This window comes from Eutrigla gurnardus, assembly GCF_963514095.1.
Source record: "Eutrigla gurnardus genome assembly, chromosome: 12".
In the NCBI taxonomy this organism is placed as follows: domain Eukaryota; kingdom Metazoa; phylum Chordata; class Actinopteri; order Perciformes; family Triglidae; genus Eutrigla; species Eutrigla gurnardus.
Genome location: NC_139926.1, coordinates 25,610,383 through 25,637,048, shown reverse-complemented (window position 1 = coordinate 25,637,048; position 26,666 = coordinate 25,610,383). Strand labels below are relative to the sequence as shown.

At 45.8% G+C, this 26,666-nt stretch overlaps 1 protein-coding gene and 1 long non-coding RNA gene across 2 annotated transcripts in view; both read right to left on the bottom strand.

The window, feature by feature from the left end:
• Positions 1–2,262: 2,262 nt before the first annotated feature.
• Positions 2,263–26,666, bottom strand: part of nalcn (sodium leak channel, non-selective) — a 56,165-nt gene continuing 31,761 nt past the window's right edge. The window contains exons 16-44 of the mRNA XM_084023062.1: positions 18,311–18,447; positions 17,570–17,711; positions 17,226–17,299; positions 16,208–16,309; positions 16,059–16,128; positions 15,869–15,960; positions 15,664–15,786; positions 14,203–14,259; positions 13,879–13,999; positions 13,679–13,810; positions 12,912–13,079; positions 12,291–12,395; positions 11,573–11,679; positions 11,336–11,456; positions 11,150–11,248; positions 10,589–10,682; positions 9,341–9,447; positions 8,860–8,934; positions 8,639–8,758; positions 8,489–8,557; positions 6,471–6,619; positions 6,298–6,391; positions 6,077–6,209; positions 5,495–5,610; positions 4,294–4,451; positions 3,891–4,041; positions 3,605–3,754; positions 3,375–3,492; positions 2,263–2,954 (exon numbers count right to left, since the gene is read on the bottom strand). Of these exons, the coding sequence (XP_083879188.1) occupies positions 2,812–2,954; positions 3,375–3,492; positions 3,605–3,754; positions 3,891–4,041; positions 4,294–4,451; positions 5,495–5,610; positions 6,077–6,209; positions 6,298–6,391; positions 6,471–6,619; positions 8,489–8,557; positions 8,639–8,758; positions 8,860–8,934; positions 9,341–9,447; positions 10,589–10,682; positions 11,150–11,248; positions 11,336–11,456; positions 11,573–11,679; positions 12,291–12,395; positions 12,912–13,079; positions 13,679–13,810; positions 13,879–13,999; positions 14,203–14,259; positions 15,664–15,786; positions 15,869–15,960; positions 16,059–16,128; positions 16,208–16,309; positions 17,226–17,299; positions 17,570–17,711; positions 18,311–18,447 (3,327 nt within the window). The 3' untranslated portion in view covers positions 2,263–2,811. The remainder of the gene's footprint in view (positions 2,955–3,374; positions 3,493–3,604; positions 3,755–3,890; positions 4,042–4,293; positions 4,452–5,494; positions 5,611–6,076; positions 6,210–6,297; positions 6,392–6,470; positions 6,620–8,488; positions 8,558–8,638; positions 8,759–8,859; positions 8,935–9,340; positions 9,448–10,588; positions 10,683–11,149; positions 11,249–11,335; positions 11,457–11,572; positions 11,680–12,290; positions 12,396–12,911; positions 13,080–13,678; positions 13,811–13,878; positions 14,000–14,202; positions 14,260–15,663; positions 15,787–15,868; positions 15,961–16,058; positions 16,129–16,207; positions 16,310–17,225; positions 17,300–17,569; positions 17,712–18,310; positions 18,448–26,666) is intronic.
• On the bottom strand, positions 6,894–7,310 carry LOC311021763. Its single transcript, XR_014598041.1, has 3 exons — positions 7,280–7,310; positions 7,120–7,195; positions 6,894–6,935 (listed from the first exon to the last, which is right to left on the bottom strand). It is a non-coding gene; the product is annotated as an uncharacterized lncRNA (long non-coding RNA).

Below are 26,666 nucleotides of genomic sequence, written 5' to 3'. Positions count from 1 at the left end.
CTCAAATCCTTCCAGACGAGTGACCCGGAAGTGCAAAAAAACACATTTGGGAACGTTAATAAATCAGATCACGAGGGATCCAAATATTTCCATCTTCTGTTCCAACCAGAGTTTACACATTCAAGTTCAATCCCAGCTCACTTCTGCTCAATACGAATCTACTTTCCATCACTTCCTCCTCCTCCAGAGGGTTTTAATTAGCCATTAACGACTGCACTGTGCATGTAAAGTGAAGTAAGGACTTCTGCTCCGCGGCTCCACGTCGAGTCCATGAAGGCGACGTCTCAACGGGAGGCGGCCTCGCCAGCGAACGCCAACGTGGACTTTAATTGCAGGTAATGTGGACGCTCTTCCACTCCCTCTGCTCTTAAGAACTTCCTCCTCAATTACCAAAGTGCCTCAATTAAGCTCTAAATAAGCAGCGGACATGCAAGGAGAGGGAGAGACATGGGCAAATTGCAATAGAGAGGGTTGTGTTCTGTAAGAGCCGGTGTGATGCAGAGGCAATTAAAAGACAAAAAAAAAAAAAAAAAGTGTTCTACCACGCAGGGCAACGATGAGGAGGGGAAAGAGAAAAGTCCCTTTGATGAGCTTGTTCTGAGTTAAGTGGAGCTTAAGAGGGAGAACGAGAAGGAGAAAAAGAGGAATTAAAGACAGTTGATTGGCAAGAAGGCTGATGTCACACTGTTTCCCTACAGGACCATATGTCAAAGGAGGGGGGGGGGGGCACTCAGTCATCGAGGGGCTGGAATGTGTGAGTAAGTTATGATTTCTATAGAGCAAGTAGGCTTCCCACAGGCAGCCCATTCTCTGCACACACACACACACACACACACACATTTCAAGGAACAAATCAAGACCATGTCTCCTTTAATGGGCTAATTCTGCGTCTAACGAGGGCCCTCGTTAAGCGCTGCAGCCGCACTCGAGTGCATTAGTCAATTAGTGAGTGATTGCCTGATGAATTAACGAGAAGGGAAATACATGGAGGCATAAAACACACACACACACACACACACACTCACCTCTGCTGTGTGTGTGTACTCACAGTGCCCGTCTGCTGGATCCATCCTGTGGATTCAGGTTCACGCTGACCCGGGTCGAGGTGCTGGTACAGCCGATGAGGTCATAGGTCGTCGCTGTGAAACGGACAAAGTGCTTGGATTTCGCTGTCAGTCGTGAGTTTGTTAAAGAGGAGGGGAATAAATAATGTAATGTACAATATAATGTTGTTCTTTGGTCACTCATAGTTCAGGAATACAGACGTCAGGGGCAAAAAAATGCATTTTTTTTTCGAACTTTTTAACTATCTAACTATTTATCTCTCTATAGGAAGCTAAAAATGGCTTTTTGGCAAAAACGAGCTCAAATAAGATGAAACTGTAGGAGAAAATATGGAATATCATAATTTGTTTTCATAACACAGAAATCACAGGCTCATTATCTATTCACAGGTATGTTTTTGTTGCCTGATACGCAGTTAGGTGAAGATGTATAAAATATCTAACATAAGCCTAAAATAGAGATTTATCCCATGATTTGGCCATGTGCTTCAGGGTTTAGGATCTTAAACATTTTTCTTATGATTGCCTCATATAAGATATTTCATATTTAATACATACTAACGTACAATCAGAATAAAAAGAAGCTGAACAGCTGAGGAGGGCAGAGCGGCATGCGTCCAGGAGGGGGCGATGTTACCCAGAGAAGAGCAGATGTGTGTGAGGGGAATAATCAAACAGCATCTGTCCACTCAATTACCTCCTTCGTTAGTCTTTTCTTTTTTTAATTAAATGACACCCATAAATTGAGTCACGCTGGACGACGGCAACAGGTTTTATCTGAAGGAATCGTGGGACGGACTCTTTAAAGTCTTCGTATGGTGGATGAAATTGTTTTGATAATTCAAAAGTTGCACATGGATGTCATGATATTGTTGGTTGGAACTGGTTTGATAACAGCTGATAAAAGCATGCAACATATTTTTGTTTTCAGGAAGAAAAAGGTTATAAAAAAGAGATTTTTTTTAGATTTTTTACGGTATATGTTGTTAAAAAGGTGAAGAATAACCGGGGATGTGATCTAAAAGGGTTAAAGGGACATTTCCCCTTCAGCTTGACTTTAAGGTCACACATGATGCACATCTATAATCAGCATGTTAATGTTATAATGAGGTGAGAATAGAACCAGACAACAGCTGGTGAGTGTGTTGTAAAGGAAATTAAATCAGACAACTCTATTTCCTCATAAATGCCCGTGTAGGCCTTTATTATAATAAGTGAATATCTGATAAAGCTAAAGATTTATAATAATTTACAAAATATTTCTTCTTTTTTTACCCCCACACGAATACATGAGATAGATTTGACTTTAATTACATTCACAGTCATGAATCTAAAAGTCCCTTTAATTCAAGAAGCCTGGTTGGTATAAAGTGACTATAAGAAGATCAATATTAATACTGGAGATCGGGGGGTTTATCATAAACATGGACTAGAACCTAAGAAGGGAGACGAAGCGTCGACATAAAAGGACGTCACATGATCGGCACAAACAGAATAAACGCTGACGTTGAAATAAGCAGAAACAGAAGAGCAGCAGCGTCTTGGTTTGTAAATGCAGCCTTCGTGTCCGCCTGCATAGAAACATCGTCTCCTCCTCCAGACGTACGACCTGCAGCGTTCTGAACCTGGATAAAGGGAGATTATAAAAACAGCTGTTTTCATCGAGCGGGGAGAACGAGAGGAATCGGCTTCCCGGCTCGTCTGCCAAAACTAAAAAAAAGCAGCAGGATGTGCTTCGCCTCGCTCTCTAGATGTCGATGAGGTCATCGCCGCTCTCGTCGCTCTCCACGGTCAGCTGACGCGTCCACCACTTCTTGACCTCCGACCCCGAGGACGCCTCGTCGTTCACCGGGTTCATCTTGCAGACGATGGACATCTTGCTGGTTCGACCTGACATATTCAGAGAAAAAAAGTCACACATTTGCTACTTTATAAACTCACAAATTTGCAATTTTTAAAAAAATGATATATTCTTTTGTTTAAAAAGTCACAAATTTGGGATTTCTTTTTTTAAATATATTTTATTTTGTTTAAAAAAATGGTAAATTATTGTTGCTTTTATTTATATGAAAACATGTTGTCATCTTATGGGTGTTTATTGATCGGGGGCGGTTCAGCTAAGATGCTAGGGGTAGCTTCACTTGTTGTCATAGCAACAACAAACATTGGGCGTTAGCGGAGCTAAGCAACTTGTTTATATCGGCTATATATATTTATAAAGTGGCACTTTTTTTCCCCTTTAAACCTTTAAACCTTCTTCTGTAATACAAGATCACATCCTCCTCTGGTTTTCCGGACTGGTCTACGCACCTGCAGGCAGCCGCCACTGTCCCAGCTTCCTCTGAGGCCGCCCCAGGTCCGAGGAGTCCTGCCGGTACCCTCCTCGGTCCGACAGCGTGGGGCTCAGCAGCTGCTGGAGACCGCTCATCTGAACAAAGACAAGACCTCGCATTCACACACCCGCCGGTCCTGTGATGTGTCTGCTAACACATCACGCTGTGTGTGTGTGTGTGTGTGTGTGTGTGTGTGTGTACGGGCACCTCAGGCTGCGAGGGGTTGTCCGGGTTGTTAGCGTTGTGGTCTTCGCTGGGCAAGGTGGTCTCGATGCTGGGGGGGTTGAGGAAGGGACTCCGCTCCTGCTGCTGGCTCTCTCTCAGGCTGTGGATGATGCTGCACGACTGATGCTGCTTCTGCAAACACACACACACACACACACACACACACATCACAACTCTCCAGGGAGGCGTTTTCATGAGGCGTGTGTGTGTGTGTGTGTGTGTGTGTGTGTGTGTGTGTGTGTGTGTGTGTGTGTGTGTGGATACTCACCGCCCTGATGCGTTTGAGGCACTTCTTCAGCCACATGCGTATCGTCTGCTTGGCAACCTCTTCTTCGATGGTGTACTCCAACTGTTCCCGGGCCAACAGCTCCTCCAGCTGGAGAGACTTCCTTATGTCCACGGAGCGGTACGACAGCATGCTGCAGGACACACACACACACACACACACACACACACACACACACAGTACCCTGAAATGATGAGATGACCAACTCCACACCTGCAGCATCCTTAATAATCCAATCAGGGATGTAAAAAGCAAATATCTCTGATGCAGCTTCACTTCACAGATTAGGAGTTGGAACCTCGTCTAATTGTAACGTTATTGTAATGATGTAATTCCCCACATATCCACGTATCTGGGTAAATGTACGTGGCGTTGCCATGGTTACCTGAGGACGTCGTGGAAGGTCACGTCCCCCCCGCTGTGCAGTCGCTCCATCTCGTAGCACATGTGTTTGAACAGCAGCTTGTCTTTGTCCAAGTCCACCTCCAGCCGGCCTCGGAGCAGCCGGAGCAGGAACTTCGACCTGGACGTGGGGATCACGCCCTGACGGGGGGGTCGGAGGGGTCAGAGGGTTAGTCCAGAGACGGAGAGCCACGCCAGTTTTCCCTCAACAAAATTTTGTTCAACTTCGGAGCGTCACCCAGCTCACTAGTTTCATATAGGACTGTTAAAAGTTCTAAGACAAAAACACAGACGACTCCCAGACCAGACAAGGCCCTGGTAGTGACCTGTCAATCAGCAGGTAAGCCCCGCCCCCTAAAGCATCCCCTGCTTTCTGGTCTGGTGGACTCTAAATGGACCATAATGTACTAAATGAACATCATGCTGGATTGAAGAAGACTTGAAACTAGAGATTGAGATCATAAACTCATGTTTACAATGTTTACTGAGATAATACATCAAGAGAGAAGTAGGACCATTTTCTCATAGACTTCTATACAACCAGAGAGGAGTCGCCCCCTGGTGGCCAGCAGAGAGAAGTAGGACCATTTTCTCATAGACTTCTATACAACCAGAGAGGAGTCGCCCCCTGGTGGCCAGCAGAGAGAAGTAGGACCATTTTCTCATAGACTTCTATACAACCAGAGAGGAGTCGCCCCCTGGTGGCCAGCAGAGAGAAGTAGGACCATTTTCTCATAGACTTCTATACAACCAGAGAGGAGTCGCCCCCTGGTGGCCAGCAGAGAGAAGTAGGACCATTTTCTCATAGACTTCTATACAACCAGAGAGGAGTCGCCCCCTGGTGGCCAGCAGAGAGAAGTAGGACCATTTTCTCATAGACTTTTACACAACCAGAGAGGAGTCGCCCCCTGGTGGCCAGCAGAGAGAATGCAGCTTTAAGGCACTTTTTTGTTTGGCTTCACTTTTCAGAATGGCTGTTTGACGAGGGGGATGACATCATGGATGAATGGGGGGGGTCTACATTATTAATCCGGCACACACTGTTCTAATGACTTTGACTTAATTACTCATCGCCACGCTTCGTTCCTTCCTGCCGTCTCATCAGCTCCCATCCTGCTTTTATCCTCCTCTACATCATCCTTCGCCCTCCGCTGTGGCCTCGTCCTCCCGCTCATTCCTCTCACCTCCCGTTTGTCATCCACCATGTTCCAGATGATCTGGAAGTGCCTCAGGTCGTTATAGCTCAGCAGCTGGTCCTCCTCGGTGGAGTAGAACAGGGAGAAGTTCTCCACGATGATGGCTGCAGCAGAGACACAGTCAGAGTCACGACCACAACAATGAACGTGAGTCAACGGGGCATGACGGGGTTTCATCCTCCTGCAGATGATAATAAACTCAACTATAAAACTAAATATAAGAAGTGGACGTCGTGATGGTGACGTCGCCCCAGTGGATGGTGAACTACGGTTTTGAAGCCTCGAATTCAGCATTTTGGCCGTCGCTATCTTGGGATTTTTGCAACCAGTGAAGGAAGTGACCATATTTGGACAGCGGAGATATGATGGGTGGATCTGATGAACTAAAGCAGCAACTTTACTGGATCTGGATCCATCTGGATTCTGAAGAAGACTTGAATCTAGAGATTGAGACCATAAACTCATGTTTACAATGTTCACTGAGATAATACATCAAGAGAGAAGTAGGACTAAGTTTAAAGGCACTTCAGCGTCGGCTTCACTTTTTGATCCCCACAGTGACACACTGACCTACGAGCAGGTTGAGCATGATGTAGGCTATGATGACGTAGAAAGAGCAGAAGTAGATGAGCGCTCCGGCGTAGTTTCCACAGTCCGTCTCCCAGTAGCGGTGTTTATCCGGGGTGCAGAACGGCGCCTGCACCTGAGGGGGAGGGGGGGCAGGGGGGGCTATTACCAGCATCAACTTATGAGGCATTAAATATATATACATTTTTTGCAGCCCTTCTTACCATGCAGTCGTGCATGATTTTATTCCAGTCTTCCCCCGTGACGATACGGAAGAGTACGGTGATAGCCTTCCCCGCCGTGGAGAAGTTGGCGTGCCTGTGGCGACAAAGAGGGAGAAGAGACTCAGAGCCAGGCGTCGCCATGACGACGGCGTCCGGACGGATCGGGCCCTCACCGGTTGATGTTCTCTCCGTATTTGACGGTTCCAAAGAGAACGGTGCCGGCGAAGGCGTAGCAGAGGAGGAGGAGGAACATGCCCACGATGATGAAGAAGCTCTTGTACATGCTGACCACCACGGTGAGCAGCAGCATCTTCAGAGTCACCTTCAGTCACACACACAAGCACACAGGCATGTTCACACTCAGACTACTGTTTGGAGAGAAACTATAGAATGTACACGTTTACTCTTTTATGTAGTATTTGTGTTTTCAGATTGTCTTTGATTTAGTTCTGTTATTATTATTATTATTATTATTATTATTATTATTATTATTATTATTATTATATTAGATATGTTGGTCCGTCATGTTGTGAGTTCCTTTTTGTAAAGCTGCTATTTGATTGAATGCTTGCTTGAATTTCCCTCGGGTTCTACCTGTCTGTCTACCTGTCTGTCTGTCTGTTTGTCTGTCTAACTACCTACCTACCTACCTGTCTGTCTACCTACCTACCTACCTGTCTGTCTGTCTACCTACCTGTCTGTCTGTCTGTCTGTCTGTTTGCCTGTCTAACTACCTGTCTGTCTGTCTATCTACCTGTCTGTCTGTCTGTTTGTCTGTCTAACTACCTACCTACCTACCTGTCTGTCTACCTACCTACCTACCTGTCTGTCTGTCTACCTACCTGTCTGTCTGTCTGTCTGTCTGTCTGTCTGTCTGTCTGTCTATCTACCTGTCTGTCTGTCTATCTACCTGTCTGTCTGTCTGTCTGTCTGTTTGTCTGTCTAACTACCTACCTACCTACCTGTCTGTCTACCTACCTACCTACCTGTCTGTCTGTCTACCTACCTGTCTGTCTGTCTGTCTGTCTGTCTGTTTGCCTGTCTAACTACCTACCTACCTACCTGTCTGTCTACCTACCTACCTACCTGTCTGTCTGTCTACCTACCTGTCTGTCTGTCTGTCTGTCTGTTTGCCTGTCTAACTACCTACCTACCTACCTGTCTGTCTACCTACCTACCTGTCTGTCTGTCTACCTACCTGTCTGTCTGTCTGTCTGTCTGTCTGTCTGTCTGTCTGTCTGTTTGTCTGTCTAACTACCTACCTACCTGTCTGTCTACCTACCTACCTACCTACCTACCTACCTACCTGTCTGTCTGTCTGTCTGTCTGTCTACCTACCTACCTGTCTGTCTGTCTACCTACCTGTCTGTCTGTTTGTCTGTCTACCTACCTACCTACCTACCTACCTACCTACCTGTCTGTCTACCTACTTACCTACCTGTCTGTCTACCTACCTACCTGTCTGTCTGTCTACCTACCTGTCTGTCTGTCTGTCTGTCTGTCTGTCTGTCTGTCTGTCTGTCTGTCTGTCTACCTACCCGTCTGTCTACCTGTCTGTCTGTCTGTCTGTCTACCTACCTGTCTGTCTGTCTGTCTGTCTGTCTACCTACCTGTCTGCCTGTCTGTCTGTCTGTCTGTCTGTTTGTCTGTCTGTCTACCTACCTACCTACCTGTCTGTCTGTCTGTCTGTCTACCTACCTACCTGTCTGTCTGTCTGCCTACCTGTCTGTCTGTCTGTCTGTCTACCTACCCGTCTGTCTACCTGTCTTTCTGTCTGTCTACCTACCTGTCTGTCTGTCTACCTGTCTGTCTGTCTGTCTGTTTGTCTGTCTGTCTGTCTACCTGTCTATCTACCTGTCTGTCTGTCTGTCTGTCTGTCTGTCTGTCTGTCCGTCTGTCTACCTGTCTGTCTGTCTGTCTGTTTGTCTGTCTGTCTGTCTACCTGTCTATCTACCTGTCTGTCTGTCTGTCTGTCTGTCTGTCTGTCTGTCTGTCTGTCTGTCCGTCTGTCTACCTGTCTATCTACCTGTCTGTCTATCTGTCTGTCTGTCTGTCTGTCTGTCTGTCTGTCTGTCTGTCTGTCTGTCCGTCTGTCTACCTGTCTATCTACCTGTCTGTCTATCTGTCTGTCTGTCTACCTACCCGTCTGTCTACCTGTCTGTCTATCTGTCTGTCTGTGTAATATACTCACATGTTTCCCACATATAGTGAAGAATCTGAAGACAATCACACAGGTTCCCATCATGTAGGTGTACGCATTCTGCAGGGGGGGGGGACGTTCATTAGACACTTGATCAGATTTCCCAGAATGCTCCCTGATTGTGACGGCGGCTCATCTCACCAGTAAGGAGAAGTGCAGGACGATCCAGATGACGCCCAGCGACGTGACCAGCAGGTCGTAGCGGTTCCGTCTGCTCTGCCAGTAACCGGCGGGAGACATGGCGATGAGCTTCATGGTTACCTGGGCAACGACGACAACAACAACAACAACACAGTTACATCAGGTGGACCTCTGATGTCATACCTCAGTGATGGATGACGAAGAGTCACATGACAGCTCACCTCTAGAACAAATATAAAGGTGAAGACGACCGACATGGTGGCGAGAGGAAACGTCACGGTGTCGTCGACGTCCCACTGGAGAGGAGCGGCAAATCATCACAGTTATTAAGCACCTTACATTTTTATTAAATTAAATGAATATTAGAAACTATAACATTTATATCTGATAGGAATACATGAGAAAACACTTTTATTTCATAAGATACTGAAGTAAAGTTAAAAACAAAAGAAAAAAAAAACAATCTAATCATAATCAACTAAAAACATGTGACAGAGGATTTGAATTATGTTTTTACGTTTTTAAATAACTTTTCAAACATGTAAAAAATTAGTATTTATATATCTCTATACTTCAAGTTGTGTAATATTTTATTTCATGTATTCATGTTTGTAATAAAAAATAGAAATCTAAAGAAATCTCAAATCTTGATTGTTCTTCTATAATCTATAAAAACAGATAAATAAGAAATGTAAATGACACCTTGACTGAGAGCAGCACCGACTGGGCCAGCACCAGCACCGCGATGCCCCGCTTGAAGAAGGGATGCTGGGTAATGTCGTACATCTTGGCCCGGAAACCCCCGTTTTCTGAGAGATTCAAAGATTCACAGTTTATCATCATACGCATAACAAAGAAACGTGTTTCCTTCTAACATGAAATCCTGTGTTTATTAAACTATTCTGAGCAGCTGGAACAACATTTCTCTGCAGCTGTTTGAATCTGTTGTAGTGTCACTTCCTGTCCAGCAGATGGCAGTCACGCACTGCATCGCCGTCAGGGTGCCTCCACTTATTTGTGCTGCAGGTTTCACATACATTCATGAATGTTTTAGCATTAGTGTCAGGAGGGAAAAAATGCTCCTTAGATTTCGAGAGTTTTGCATAAAGCACAGTCAGGAAAGTCGCTTGCTGACTCAGCATTTCTCTTAGGAAGAAACTTGACCAGGAGATGTGGCGTCTTCTCTGAGCTCCGTGAGGAAACTGAAGCTGCTGAACTCTTCCTGATACTCTCTTTGCCCAGAACTAGGACCTTGGTCCAGGTTTTACAGGATTCGTTTTCCCCCCATTCACATGCACATGTTCAGTTTGCATGTTCTCAGCGTGTCAGTGTGTTAATTGATGACTCTTAATTGCCCGTTGGTGTAAATGTGAGCCTGAAAAGTCTCTGCATATCTAGAGAACGCCAGGCGGATCTGGCCTTCGCCCCGATGCCAGCTGGGAATCGGCCCCCCCCCCCCCCCCCCCCCCCCCTCGTTACAAACCGGGAGTTTAATATCTAATCAACATTTAGAAACGTTACATGGAGATGGTTGTTTGTGAGCGGAGGCCAGCTCGCCGCCGTGATGATATCTGGTGGGTTGTGAGGGAGAAGAGGGGGGGTTTGGATGCGGATCAAAGTCAGGTGGATTCTGCCGGTGTCAGCGAGGCTGCCCACCAAACACCTGAAGCCATCGATTTGCTGTTGCGTTCGCAGCCTGGACTGTATTAACAGGCTGATTTCCCACAATGCCTCCCTGACACCTCCACTGTTCTCACGCGCTCGTCCACGGCGAGTCCAAAGTTTTTCATTCTGCTGGTCGTCGTCCGTGTGTCAGGATGAATCCCTCGAGGCATCGACCCTCAAGATAATCATCCTATTAAATATGGATTAATCATGCAGGTGCTGCTAAACAATACACACACACACACACACACACACACACACACACACACACACACTGCTTTGCACCTGGGCGGGGGGGCAGGTGGAGGGGCTGGGCTATCTTCAGTCGACTCTTCAGATCCTCCCATCTCCTCTGGTCCACTGTCAGGAGAGCAGTGCCCTGGTGGGGGAGGGGGGGAGGTTTTTCACTGGTTCATGTAATGCAATTATAACAGAGGTACAGTGTTCATATTTTACTCATTTTATCCCCGTTTCCCTCCCTCCCTCACCCTTTCAGCCTCGGCTATATGCAAAAAAAACCCCCAAACAATTAAACAAACAGAGAAGGAAAAAAAAGAGAGACAATAATTACAGAAAACAAAGGAACCTCAAAAGAAATGGCTAATAATGATAGTATGAAGAAGAGAGGAAGATAGTTATAATATAGCTCAGTCAGTCATCTTGGTCTCTCGGGTCAGTTAGAGATAGAAACGACCTCCATGGCTTTTCAAAGTTCTTTGGAGAACCTCTCAGCGAGAACCTCATCTTCTCCAGCTTCGTCCTCGATGCCTCGCTCATTGGACGGGGCGGGGCGCGTTGCTCTCGTTTCTCTTTACCGCCACATAGAAGGTAGAAACATCCTCTTACCTTGTTCTCGTTGAAGTTTGCGATGACGACGCCCACAAACAGAGTGAGTCCGATCATGCAGCCGAGGAACACAAAGACGTGGATGTAGATGCCGTGGATCTGCAGACACGGGACAGTTTAAACGCTCGTATCATGTTGTTATAACGGAGACGGCGGCGGTGCAAAGTGGAAAGGGGAGCTTGGTACCGGTCCGACGCGGTGGATGATGACATCACGGACCTCCACCCAGCCCTTCAGAGACAGCACCTCAAACAGAGCCAGCATGGCGTTTCCCACATTGTCAAAGTTGAAGTTCCGAGGGTTGGCCCTGAGGAGAGAGAGGAGGCATCGATCACAGCTGGCAAAGACAAGAATCCTCAACCAGACATAATAATAATAATAATAATAATAATAATAATAATAATAATAATAATAATAAGATACCAGACTCTCGGGACCCAGAAACCAGGCTTCTTCTCTCCGGGCTTCAGCTTCAAGTTGAGGTTTTTGGAAACGCTGACGTTTATCCGGAAAATACCGTGACAATCGTCCTGTAACCAACGACAACGACAACAACGACATAGTTCACAGTGAAACACAGATTGAAGCAATTATTACAACATTTAGCAAACATCAAAATAAGGAATGAAATAACTCAATTATTATTATTCAAGTAAATTGATTATTATTATTACATTTATTTGTTCTGTTTATTTCTTTTGTTATTATTTTTTTATATTCAGATTTGGATAATGAATATTTCACACAGATATAAATGATATAAATAGATGTAAATTAAACATGATCATGTGATAAAGGGGCGGGACATGATAAGCGTAGCTTCCTCCAACTTGAATGTTCTTTTATTGATTTATTTTTTGTCTTTTTCATATTTGTATGACATATTATGTCATGTAAATATTGTACTTTGTATTCAAGGAGAATAAAGATTCAAGTATCTTCATGCATAATAATCAGCAGTGCATGAATTAACATTCACTGTTATTATAATGAGGAGGCTGAACTAACTAGACCTGTTTGAGTTCTACACTGTAAACACATCTGTAAAGAGTTTCTATGAAATCAAACATCTGCTTTGGCTCCAGCTGAGAGAAGGATATAAAGACTGGGGGGGGGGGGGGGGTCACGTGTCTCGCTGTACCCGTCTGAGGATGTGGGGATCGTTGCACTTGGCCAGCTTTCCGGCGAACAGTTGAACCCCGAAGCTGGCGAAGACCAGCATCAGCGTGAGGAGCAGAATGGAAACCTGCAGGAGAACCAATCGGGAGTTTAAGGGCGGACGGGTCGACGTAATCCGAAGCCTGAGGGATTAACAGAGCAGGCTAAAGTGGCGAAAATCCAGAATCTGTTACTAATGCATGAATATAATAAGAAAGGGAAATAAAAAGGTAAGCAGAGACCAGAAATAACAACTTTAGCACAATGCATTAAAGGTGAATAAGATGCATGATGTATAAATCCTGGCTGGATTCTTCCTCTTTTAAATCATCGACTAAAAATCATTAAAACTTTACTGCCAAAGTTTCCATGTTAGGTTTTAATAAATCCAAAAGCCTTTCACAACAGTGTTGCATTCAAGCACGTTCATTCTGGCACTGAAGTGTAAATTAATAACCACCCACCCGATGAGGAAAACACAGGTGATGTTTTACTTTATGGTCACTAAGTCTCCTATCATTCCTCACAGTTTCCTCCTGATTAAAATGTTTTAAAGTACCTTAATTAAAAAATATTAACACACTTATAAAAAAAACAAACGAACCAGGAAAATCTCCTTGAATCCCTTGAGGACCTCCCGCACCACCTTCCTCATCTGGGGAACCAGCTTGAAGATCCTGAGCGGACGCAGGCAGCGCAGCATCATCAGCAGCTGAGCCCCAGACTCAGGAGGGACGTCAGGAGGCAGCCAGCACAGGAAGATCAGGCTCACCTGCAGGGGGCGCCACCGCAGCAACACCATGAGAAACGACGACGCGAGACCACCAAACCTGAATGAACCTGTTTAAAACTGCCGCCTGCTATTTAAAGCTACTACGAGCAACTTTAAGTCTGTGTTGTTTTTGGCGACACCAGTGGACAAAAGCGGTAGTGTTCGCTGAAGTCACATTTCAGATCCAAGAGAGGCTTAAAATCATTAAACCACCATATAGGGAACCTGCTATTTTGAGAAACAAATTGTATATTCTATAAGATTAAAGTATGGTTAAAGATAGAATCCTGTCACTTCTGCAATATTAGTTTCATTTATATTCATTTTATCGGCTCAGAGTAATTTCTCATACATTTGGAAAAAGGCAGCAGTTTTTCAGAGCACCAGAATCCTGTTTGAAAAACTCTCATTTCACTGGATCAGGGTCTGACAGTCTTCCCTGTGTGTTCTTGGTTCTGCTACTGGCCAGAGGGGGAGCAGTTTCTGGTGAACCTGCATGACTTTGTCTGATGAGGTATCAGTTCTACTCTGAGTCTCATAAGCAGCTGAAGGTTCCTCACAGTTACTTTAAATAAGAACACAAAAAGGAGATTTCTCACCAGGTAGATGAAAATGTCCATGACTCCTCCGAAGTCTCTGATGACGGCCGTCGGGGTGAAGAACAGGCCGTCGGCCATGATCTTCAGGTTGAGCTCGATGCTCATGAAGATCACGAAGACGTACTCGCCGATCTGAAACGGGAGTGTGGAGTTTAAACTACAACCCATCAGGCGTGTACGTCCAGCGATCCTGTGAATACCTGCAGCGTGGGGACGTTCATGACCCGGGTGAAGGGCGACTCGAACATCATGGAGATGCAGGAGCAGATGGTGACCACGATCATCACCCAGTCCAGGTAGGTGACGAGGCCCAGGAGATCACTGCAGAGACAGAAAGTGGGTCAAGGAAGCTATTTGGTTTATAAACCATCACATGTTGGAGGATAATTCACAGAAGGGAGAGGGAGAAGTGAGGGGAGGTATCAGGAAGGGTAATAAGGTGCAGCGTTAATAAACATCCCAGCATCGTCGAGCAGATGGATCGATGAGGAGAACGAAGGGAATCGATAATTCATCACACTTACTACAGCTGGTGGTATTTGGTGTTCTTCACCGCCCCCGTGATGGGGTCCGTTTTGGATCTAGATGTGGATGAACAGGAACACAGAGAGAGGAATGAGAATAAAACAGATTCACGGACAGCTGGGTTAACGAGTTTATTTATCGCTGTGTCCAATTAGTGAGCGTGGTGATCCCACAGAGGCTGAATAACATCATCATTACAGCGTAATGCTGGATGTGTGGAGGTGAGGGAACGACAACACACGGGATGGACGTGGTAAATGAGAAGAAAACAACTCACCAGATAATACAAGCAGACATTTCTGACCAAAACACTATAAATTGTGGAGAACAAAACCGTGCTCATGAAAAATAGTGTTTTTATTTCTCCCTCCCCTCCCTCCCTTCCTCCCATCCCTCCTTCCATCCCTCCCCTCCTCCCTCCCTTCCTCCCTCCCTTCCTCCCCCCTCCTATCTCTCCCTCCTTCCATCCATCCCTCCCTCCCTCCCTCCCTGCCTCCCCCCTCCTTCCTCCCTCCTCCCTCCTTCCATCCCTCCCTCTCTCCTTCCCTCCCTCCTTCCATCCCTCCCTCTCTCCTCCCATCCCTCCCTCCCTCCTCCCATCCCTCCCTCCCACCTTCCCCCCTTCCTTCCTCCCTCCTCCCATCCCTCCCTCCCTCTCTCCTCCCTCCCTCCCTCCTTCCTTCCTCCCTCCTCCCATCCCTCCCTCCCTCTCTCATTGCCTCCCTCCCCTCCCTCCCTCCCTCCCTCCTTCCTTCCTCCCTCCTCCCATCCCTCCTTCCATCCCTCCCTCTCTCCTCCCATCCCTCCCTCCCTCCCTCCCTTCCCTCCCTCCTACTATCTCTCCCTCCATCCTTCCATCCCTCCCTCCCTCCTACAACCCCTCCCTCCCTCCCTCCTTCCATCCCTCCCTCCCTCCCCTCCCTCCTACCACCCCTCCTCCCTCCCTCCCTCCCTCCCTTCCTCCTTCCCTCCCCTCCTCCCTCCCTCCTTTCATCCATCCATCCCTCCCTCCCTCCCTCCTACCAACCCTCCCTCCCTCATTCCATCCCTCCCCTCCTCCCATCCCTCCCTCCCTCCCTCCCTCCCTCCCTCCTCCCATCCCTCCTCCCATCCCTCCTTCCTTCCTTCCTCCCTCCTCCCCTCCTCCCTCCCTCCTCCCATCCCTCCTTCCTTCCTTCCTCCCTCCTCCCCTCCTCCCTCCCTTCTTCCATCCCTCCCTCCATTCTCCATGAGTATTTCTATATTAAATTCATAATGCAGAGTTTTTAACTGGTGAAGCTACAATGTTCCAGTTTTCTTGTAAATATGACACTTTAAAATCAGAGAATCTCTCGTGTTAATTTCCAGCGCTACCTGTCTGTGGTAAGTTGTCTGTATGTATGACTGTATGTTGGCCCTGTTAAAACACACACACACACACACACACACACACACACACACACACATGAGAGGGATCTTACGCATTGAAGCGAGCTCGGACGATCACCCTGCAGAAGTTCCTGAAGCGGTGCTCCCGGCCCACGATGAACAGAGGCTTGTCAAAGTAGGGATGGTTCTCCCTCAACTCCTCCTCCTGGACTTTCCTACAGACGCAGACATGGTTCACTACAAAGACGACGGTGAAACGGCGAGGCCCGACCGCGTTGACATAAAGTATTAAACTACCGTTTCATCTCCGCCTGCTCCTTCTTCTCCTGGATCATCTTGATCTCGCTGTCCTCCCTCTGAGCGTTACGGTAACGCACCGTACTGGAATGCTGGGGACGGAGGACAGGCTGCTTTAGGATATTTTATACAACCTGTCTGTCTGCATCAGTGCCTGTCTGTCTGTTTGAGTGCCTGTCTGTGTGCTCACATCCTGCGTGAGCGTCTCCAGTGACTTCCCTCTGCTGATCCTCTGACTGGTGGATCCATGTCTCAGAGACCTGCAGGGACAAAGACGGGTGTGACTCGCTGCTGAGCAGGTGTGTGTGTGTGTGTGTGTGTGTGTGTGTGTGGTCAGACCTGCGTTCCTGTCGTATGTGATGCTGGACACTGAGGATGGAGCGTTCTTTGGCTGGCTGGCCTTCGAAGGATCCGCTGAGCATCCGCTGCCTGGTACAAGCCCTGTGGAACACCAACACAACCTCTCCTCAGGACCCATACAATCAAGAGTACCATTCCATATTCTCAGACTTCACAACATAATCATTTCCTCAACGGCATTCCATAATGTATGTATTAGTTTGAGTGTGTGAGGTCACAAGTTGGCAACCAAACCCAGCTGGATCTGGATCTGGTCCATCTTCCTCCCTACCAGACCATCTCCAACCTTCGTCATTCCGGGCCAATTAACGTGGCAATTAAGATGATTATGTTGAAAGAGGATCCAATCATTCCATTAGTCAGCGGGAGTGTGTGTGTGTGTGTGTGTGTGTTTGTGTGTGTGTGTGTGTGTCAACAGAGTTACTGCAGGGGTCCCTCCCAATTATTTCAACTTTTTTCTTCTTCCAAAAATACACCTCAACATGAAAACAACCCTTTATTAAGCAAATATAAATCTTCCTGTTTGTTTAATATTATGTTGAAGAATTGTGATGTAGAAAAAGTCTTATTTTAATGACTTAGCATCGTATCCATCCATCATTACAAAGTACTGTTATACATGGAACTATAGGCTGCACTACACATTATTATTGTTTTAATAAGCAACATTATATGATATGTGATAGGGGGTCCCTCCACCAGGTCTCTATAGGCCTTGGGGGTCCCTGAAAACCTTGAAGACCTCTGGTTTAGGTTCATGATCTTTTTGGGGGCGTGGCCTTGGAGGTGTTGCAGTCATGACTTCTGCAGCTACTTCTTTATTTATTAGTGGACGGTTGGTTTATATATAAGTGCTGTTTCAGCAGTGATGGCTTCTCCTGCTGCAGCTTCCACTGTGGAGCAGGAGGAGTCATTAAAACCTGCCGTACTAAACACACGTCGGTCCAACCAGATCAAACCCCGACATGCTGGAGGAGGAGGAGGCGACGCGTCCTACCGCAGGATTTTATTGATGGTGTTTTCTTTCTCCAGGAGGTTACGAGCTCGGATGCTGAATATTGACCTACGGAGCTGAGAGAGAGAGAGAGAGAGAGAGAGAGAGAGAGAGAGAGAGAGAGAGAGAGAGAGAGAGAGTTCATTAACTGCTTTGTTAAATGTAAAAACACAACAGTGGATATTTGTGTCTTATTACTTCTTATCTGTTTATCTTCTGTATTTACAGCCACACAAACATAGTTATCACTTCCTCTGTGTGTGTGTGTGTGTGTGTGTGTGTGTGTGTGTGTGTGTGTGTGTGTGTGTGTGAGAGACAGAGAGAGAGAACGGGGCGAGCGGAGGCACCTTCTGGTCGATATACTTGTTGTCCTCGATGGCGGAGCGTTTGGAGTGGTCGCAGGAGGAGGAGGAGGCGGACGGGAGGCGCCGGAACAAACAGCTGGTGTCCTGCTGCTGACGATCGATGAACTGCTTCATGAAACTCTCCCTGGAACACACACACACACACACACACACACACACACACACACACACACACACACACACGTGTGGTCAAAGGCAGGAGAGACACTGCGGTGGCCAAAATAAATTGGCGAAAAATTCAGCACTTTCTGCAGCGGGCCGGCAAATGGGCTTCAGAGAGGGGGAGGGGCTTCTGGAGGAGGGGGGGGGGGGGGGGGGGCACCCAGCTGGGCACTAATCAGCAACTAAACGATCAAATTGATTACAGGGTCCAAAGGTGTTCATCTCTGCTGCTAACAGCGAGACACAAACGTAGGACTTCTCTCTGAGCATTATTGGTTTTCTATCTAATATTACTATTACATAATATAATTATATAATAACCCCCATTTCCTGTTTGGGTATATTGGTGGATATTGCTGCGTGTTTCAATGACCCACTTCTTCTTCTTCTCTTTAGGGCCAAAAAAAACAAGTTACTGGTGCGTGAAACATAAAATGGCTCACTAAGATTCCAGTTCAGCCTCTTTTTAGATTCCACTGGCTGCAGATCAGTCTGCTGTCTCTGCAGCCCTACGGACGTTTAAAGGTGTAAAATAATACATGATGTTGTGACTCAGAGTACCTGATCCTCGGCACGGTGAAGTCAGACGGCAGTTTGGAGATTTTCACCATCTGAGGCCTGTTGGGGAACTTCTCAAAGATCCGGAGTCTCAGAGGGAGCTTCTCCTTGGTGTCGGCGTTGGCTTCACTTTGCTTGAGCTGCAGAGGGAGAAGAAGAGGAGGAGGAGGAGCGAAGAAGAGGGGAAGTCAGACGTGACGGGAATGAAAAGAGAGGGAGATTAACCGTGAGGGAAGGACTGGTACTGTCGTCGAGGTGTGGAGGGGTTTTGGGGGTTTTGAGCTGCGTGACGTCGGTATTCATGGAGGAGATTACTGCGAGAGACGACTGTGAAATGTGGAGGATTTTTAAGGACTTTAAGGGTGCAGTGTTACACGTCTGCCTGATGGTGGCAGCAACACACCAACCTACAACACACACACACACACACCACGTATAGTACAGCACATTTAGGATGACATACCACTTACTTTTTTAGAAAAGAATGGAGAAGGCAACGAAAGAAAAAAAGAAGGAAAGATTACTTTGCAGTGATTCGTGGAGAAAAAGGAGGAAATAAAAAGATGACAAAAATGAATGAAACCAATTATCTCCATTTAATTACATAGGGGGTTGATTGAGATCCCCTCACATGTATTCTGTCTGCAGATAAACCATGATGCATTGCAGATAAGGCTTCAGAGTCAACTGTATGTCCCATAATGCATTTCTTTTTTGGTGTGTTGGTGTTTCTCTCTGGGAAGGAGGAAACGTAAATCTGTCCATCCACGTCCTTCTTGTTGGAGCAGGTCTCAGAAATGCGGGATCTTGTGTTTTCCCACCCTGAGTGGGTGAGACGGAGCTGCGAGTGGCAGAACTGTGAAGACAGGAAATCATGTGGCGGCATTTGCTTGCCTCGGCTTTTCTGTCTATGTGATGTCTCCCAAGATAGAAAGAGATGAAGCGGGCGAGTAAAAATAATAATAATGAAAAAAAGGTGAGAAGCAGGAAATGTATGAGGAAATCAGCATGAAATTAAACTGTGATTACAAACATGAACGTCGCTCTTATACGTCTGATTTCTACGGCGGCGTTTTAGAGCCGCTATAGGGAAAAAGAAAACGGAGTCGAGAGAGGGGGGCGATAATCCAGGAAAAAACTTTATAAAGTCGCAGATTTGCTACTTTATCATAGAGGTCATAGAGGAAGTAAACACATTGCTTTGACTAGATGTTTGCCGTTGCTATGACAACAAGTGAAAGCTACAGTTAGCATCTTAGCCCAACCGCCCCGATCAATAAACACCCATAAGATAACAATTTGATCTCATATGAATAAAACCAACAATAAGCATCAACATCATCACCCTAAAGACCGAGGCGTCGCCACACATTGGGATGATTCATTACAAACATAAATGTGTACGTTCATGAGTAGTCAGCTAGCATAGATGCCGGCTGTTAGCATCGTAACAAGGTCACAATTCTGCGACTTTATAAAGTAGCAAATCTGTGACTTTATAAATTCGCAAATCTTTATAAACTTTATAAATTCGCAAATCTGTGACTTTATAAATTCACAAATCTTTATAAACTTTATAAATTCGCAAATCTGCAAATTTCGAATTTCGCAAATCTGCGACTTTATAAATTCACAAATCTGCAACTTTATAAATTCGCAAATCTGTGACTTTATAAATTCGCAAATCTTTATAAACTTTATAAATTCGCAAATCTGCAAATTTAGAATTTCGCAAATCTGCGACTTTATAAATTCGCAAATCTGTGACTTTATAAATTCGCAAATCTTCGACTTTATAAACTCGTAAATCTGCTACGTTATAAATTCACAAATCTGCGATTTTTTTAAACTCAACTTTTTTTCCCAGAATATTGCCCCCTCTCTCGGCTCCGTTTTTGTTTTTTTCCTACGGTGGCCTAAACACGCCTTCGTAGATTTAAGCACTTTAGCACAGGATTTTTAAAATAAAATAAAAAGTGTGACGAGCTTCTTCCTAGTGCTGCAAATTCTCTGTGTGAAACTTCCACAAAGTGCTGCAGTCATCTCAAACACTACCTGTGCATTTGACTTGCTGGATTTCCCAGCAAGCAGAAACACACACACAAAACAACACACACACACATATACGCAGTGCAGAATTAATCCGGACCGCGGCGTTCCCAGAGGTCCGGATCAATTGGGCCAACTCAGCGAGATGTTCGGGCTCTACATCCTCATCAGCAGCAGCTACAGCACTACTTTCTCTGTCTTGTGCTTTGTTGCTCTGCAGCCCCTCAGAAGAATCAGCTCGCCTCCATCACAGCGAGCATCTATCCACATCTCGTCTTATATAAGAGGAGTCCCAGTCTCTAACGTTCCTCCCTTTTTATTTTCCCAACGGAGGAGAAAAGAGAGACAGAGAGAGAAAGAGCTGCAGGGTTGAACAGACTGAACATTCAAAAATAATTAATATTAAAAAAATCAGACTTGCACAGTGAACGATGCACACTGAATGTGTGTAATTCAATTTACCTGTTTATTTATTTATATGCTGCATGTCTGGCAACCCACCAACTGTGGGAATAAATAAGCAAAAGGATGCACTGAATTTAATTTCAATTTACCCTGGGAAAACAAATCAGGATCCACTGTGCCGTGGACCATTTAGTTTCTTCCTTTTATTATTTTTATTCTCCGGGAGGAGGAGGGGGGTTTACTGTGAGGCTTATAGAAGAAATGTTGAAGAAACGTGTTTGTCTGCTTCATTTCCAAACCCATATTTCCCTCCATTATCGACGGCGCTCTGTAAAAGATTTACCTGCTGAGTAAGTGCACTATAAGTTGCCGTAGATCACCATTAAGCGCCCGTGGTCACACGGTGGACCTTCGGCCCGGTCGATCACTCCGGATCGATGAAGCAACACATGGACATGTGAGGAGAGCTCAGGAGCAGAGCACTTACTGGGGAAAATCTATCCTCTACCCATTATTGGTTTTTAGCTCAGGTGCTGCTGGTAGGGATCGCTTTCACCTGTATAAGTGCAAACAAGACTAAAGAACAAGAATACACCATAAATAATAAAGTGGAGATTAAACCAAACACGGCAGATAAATGAGAATAAGGTCAAAAGACACGACAAGGAGGTAAAAAAAATTAAGATTAGGAAAAGCCCCTAATCGACCCTCGTCACAAACCTTGGATCTTATTGGCTGAGAGGGCCGAGATGACACACCACACTGTATCTGGGAGAAAGGCAGCGTTTCCTAAAAGTGTGTTGATTGGGGACCAACTTTATTAAAGAATTATGACCTATCACGTCCCAATTCACAAAAGGCCTCATCTATACATCGTGAAGCTGTGCATGTTCTGATATAATAGTTCAGCCATGTAGAAAAATTATACGTTAGAAAAATACGAACATTGCCTCGTGTGGCTCAACGGTGTACTGCAGATTTAAGTAGTATGCCTCTACTACAGTAATATAATGTTAATCTGATACGGTCATGGTCAAGACACCTACATCCTGGTACTTTATGGCTAGAACCCACCTTTCTCTTCCCTTTCTTATATATTCATTCATTTGATTATTCATCTATTTAGTGTTATTTTTCTTTGCTGTACCCCTACCCTCCTAATTTATTATTATTAGTATTAGAGAGTGAAAGTGTCCAGAATAAGAGAGAAAAAAGTGACACAGGTGTAACATCCCTCTCATAACGATGCTACTGATTAGCATTCATATTAATACCTCCACATAATAAGTACGATAACACGCAGACACTCCAGCAGCTTGACTTCACAGCTGCAGCGCCGGCTAAGTTCCCTCCGAGGCGGCGCCGCGCTGACAGCCCGATGACAACCAGCCTCCGCCCGCCGACTCATCCGGCTGGAGGTTGGGCCCTCGTCAGCTCGCTACATGCAACTTTAAAAGTCAACGAAGAAGAAGAAGAAGAAGAAGACGAAGATGAAGAAAAAGAAGAAGACGAAGAAGAAGACGAAGAAGAAGAAAAAGAAGAAGAAGAACCTCCATTCTCTGCACCATCGAGTCCATATCTGACATTAAAACCCCCTCCTGTCAACCTGCTAACCCATTTGCTCTCAGTCTTGGTTGGGTTCCCCCACTGGCCTTGGGTCAGTCCAGCTGTAGCACCCGGGGGTGGAGGGGGTTGGGGGGGCTGAGAGCCAGTTAGCAGGGTCACCCTCTCCTCTCATTAGCCGGGTAATGAGCCGTGATGCCGAGCTGCTGTACAGCCTGTAAACCTCTAATAGCTGCCTCCCACACCCAAAACAACGGAGGATACTGTTACTGTGCCTTATAATGTACTACACTGGTACTAGCAGTGTGTGTGTGTGTGTGTGTGTGTGTGCCTCTCGGTCCAGGTCCTAACCTTGTGATGAAGGCTTTATGCCACGCCAACGGCTGCTAACCTCCTTCACATGCTTTTATTTCAGCCTTTCCTTTCCATTCTTTACTTCTGCAGTTTTGCTAAAGCGAGTAGCCTCTGTCTTTTTGAAGAATTAATGTCTCCACGTGCTGATTGTGTTGGAGAGACTCGGCACAGAGCCCCGAGTGTCTTCCAGTAGAAAGGGAAGTGAAGGTGACATTCAGAGAGATAAGAACACATTGTGTTGGGATTCTCCGAGGGGAACGCTCGCCTGTTCTCCGCTCCGTCTTCCCCTTCGCCTTTTCTTCTTCCTGCACTAAATCCCCAAATAAGTCCTCGGCCCATTAAATCACGCAGACGGGGGACGGGTATCTGCTTTTAAACTCATAATAAATAATGGAAATCCTCGGCGGAGAAGCCGTTAAAAACCCCAAACTTATTCTCCTCGACAAAAATGTATATTCAACAGAAAAAGAAAAAAACCTGTGGCAGGAGAGCAGGACGCCACCCGGCACGTAGACGCTACGACGCGTCGACAGCGAGACGGAGGTGAGCTGTGATGCTTGTAGAGAGGAGAGTGTTGCCACGGCGACGCTGTACGTTCCCTCGTCACAGCTGCTCGTCCTAAAGCTGCCCAAAGCAAACACCCGTCTTCCCTGTCCTGCTGTTCTCCCTCGTCTCCCTCCCCCCTGTGTTTATCTCCCCCCCCAACTTTATCGCTCACTCCATCTCCCTCACCCGCCTCCCTCCCTCCCTCCCATTTGATCTCTCACAGTCGATGCCAGATCAACTGGCAAATATGGAACGAGAGCATCTACGCAGCTCAGCTGACAACCACACGCTGTCGCTGCCATTACACACACACACACACACACACACACACACACACACACACACACACACACACACACTCAGTGGGAGCCATAAATCCTTGAGCAACAACAAACCATGATTCGGATGCTGTGTGTTGCACTAGATGGCAGCAGGGTGAGATGGTATACGAGTGTTGGATAATCTGGGGGATCGGATGTTAACGGCATCAATTATCCGTCGAGCGTGGGCGTCAGGAAATCCTGCTCTGAAGGGTCCGGCTCCAAGGAGGCTGCCGGGTCTCAGATTAACGGAGCACGGTGGATGACGAGGGCTTCTAAGCAGCGAGCGTGACCGGGTCAAGATTTTATCAATTCATCTTCCTGCTAAAATAGAGCCCAACTAATACAGGACATGTAAGATGGATAGAGATACTGGTGCTTTACTTAAATTGTTTATTTATCTCATTAACAATAGAAATGTGTCAGAGCTTTCTGTTGGACAGACTTGGACACATTTCACATTTTTCTTTTCCCCATCATTCAACCCAGAAATAGCTGCAAATATGAAGATCTCCGACTGATTATACTGTACTTCATTTGTGTGATTATGTTTTCTGATCATAATAAAGAGTCAAACATGACCTGAAGACGGAAAGAGAAACATTTAAATTGAAATGTTATATATATGTGTCCCTGCTTGGCTTCCTGCTTCCTCCTTCTCAACCCATGTCTCCCCACTGGGCTCCTCATGACTCATCTACGTGGCCCCGGGACCCGTTTGATTGCCAGTCGTTTCCACTTTCACACACAAATTCAAAATGAATGCAACACACACACACACACACACACACACACACACACACACACACACACACACACACACACACACACGTTATCATCATCAGTGCCCTTAGGGGTAAACACCTTCTTTTCTGTTTGCTTGATAAACAGGATAAACATCGTCCCCTCACCGACGTTTCTCAGATTTGTGCCGTCGATGACATCACAACCGAAGGTGGCGCAGAAACAGGCGGCAACAATAGACATCACATGCAGCTAGCGGCGCCGTCTCGTTCTCTTCCTGATTGACAAATGCAGATATGAAGATTCCCTAAAACCACGAGACTGAAAGCAGAACCGACATGTTGGTTCGTTCTCGTCGTCGGGAGGCAAAGAAGCCGCCATGACTGACGTGGCTTCGCTCTTTTAAATCTCCATGGTTACGCCTTCAAAACTTTTGCACAATTTCTGCTGAGAAAATTAAAATTCCTTACAAGGAAGTTTCTGTGATCTCTGTCTCATCTCGCTTCTTCTTAATCAGCTGATTGCAGCCGTTCACTGTTTTAGTTTTAATTAAACCAACCAGATCTGAGCAAAGATCTCCATCAGCCAATTACATCGCTGCAGTTAATTAATACAATTTCAATAATATAAATAAACCACCAAACAACTAGCTGTTGTAAAAACCAAAGACCATGAATTCATTCTGACTTTGATTCATCTGCATTAAAATTTCCAGCTTTCTATCTTAAAGCATACATCAATGTATGATAATATAAAAAATATATTTTATATGATAACAACGCAAAAATCATGTACTGTGTATTACTTGATTTATTATTATAAGCTATAGTTATTCAGGGTAAATATTACAAAGTGCTTTCACATGCAGGTCAGACAAAAGTCCTGCATTATTTAGATTTCTTTTCATTTATTCATTAAACGTTTAAACCGGCACCGAAATAAAGGGAACGTTTTAAAATGAATGTTTGGAGAGTTCAGCCCTTTTCTGAGTTCACATGAGTTACGAACAGAAACCCACCTGGAGGCTGGCGTGTGTGTGTGTGTGTGTGTGCGTGTGTGTGTGTGTGTGTGTGCGTGTGCGTGTGTGTGTGTGTCTACTTCCTCCCTTCACTCCTGCTTTCCTCTGCCGTCTAACTTTCTCCCGTCTCAGCCTTCATTTCATTAAAATCCCGGCAAACCTAATTTCATAAATGCATTATCCTAATCAACATTGATGAGTCGAGCATGCACTGGTGCACACGTGTGTGTGTGTGTGTGTGTGTGTGTGTGTGTGTGTGTGTGTGTGTGTGTGTGTGTGTGTGTGTGACATCAAGGACTTTCTCCTCCTTCTGTGCTCCCGGCTCCTCAGTCTGGGAGAATAAACCGATTGTTCATTAGCTGCAGCGCTGCTAACTCTCGTTACCCTAATTATTAATAACTCTTTTTATGTGTCCGTCGGTGTGTGTGTGTGCATGTGTGTGTGTGTGTGTGCTGAAGTTGACTTCCTGTTCTCAGGCTGTTATTACATCGTGGAACTTTTTGACTTGGCTGCAGCTGCACGACATTAAAGCAACCAGACACAGCAGAGCGGCGAGCTAACAATTAGCAGCGAGCTAACAATTAGTAACAAGCTAACAATTAGCAGCGAGCTAACAATTAGCAGCGAGCTAGAAATTAGTAACGAGCTAACAATTAGCAGCGAGCTAACAATTAGTAACAGGCTAACATTAGCAGCGAGCTAACAATTAGCAGCGAGCTAACAATTAGCAGCGAGCTAGAAATGAGTAACGAGCTAACAATTAGCAGCGAGCTAACAATTAGTAACGAGCTAACAATTAGCAGCGAGCTAACAATTAGCAGCGAGCTAGAAATGAGTAACGAGCTAACAATTAGCAGCGAGCTAACAATTAGTAACAGGCTAAACAATTAGCAGCGAGCTAACAATTAGCAGCGAGCTAACAATTAGCAGTGCAGTATTTGGTTTCCCGGGTTACAGGACTTACAGATGCTGTATGTTGATGTCACAGCTGTAACGTAAACATCTTTTTGTTGCCATGGTGACAAACATGAAGGTAAAGTGTATTCATTTTAATCAGTTCAAGCTCGAGTGCCGGTCTGGATGTTTGTGCCGAACTAAAGGAATTCATGGATGTGAGGTCTGAGGCTCAGAGGGACAGCGTGTCAGAAGATCGCTGGTTCGATTCCCCACTCATGCAGCAGTGCCCATGGACAAAGAGAGAAGCTCTGTGTGGACGTTTATGAATTTGAAGAAATTGTCCTCGAGGTGTTCCTGAGATATCACCTCCACGATACAGACAGGTGGACAGGTAAACAGGTAGACAGGTGGACAGGTAGACACATAGACAGACAGACAGGTAGACAGGCTGCAAAAAGCTTGA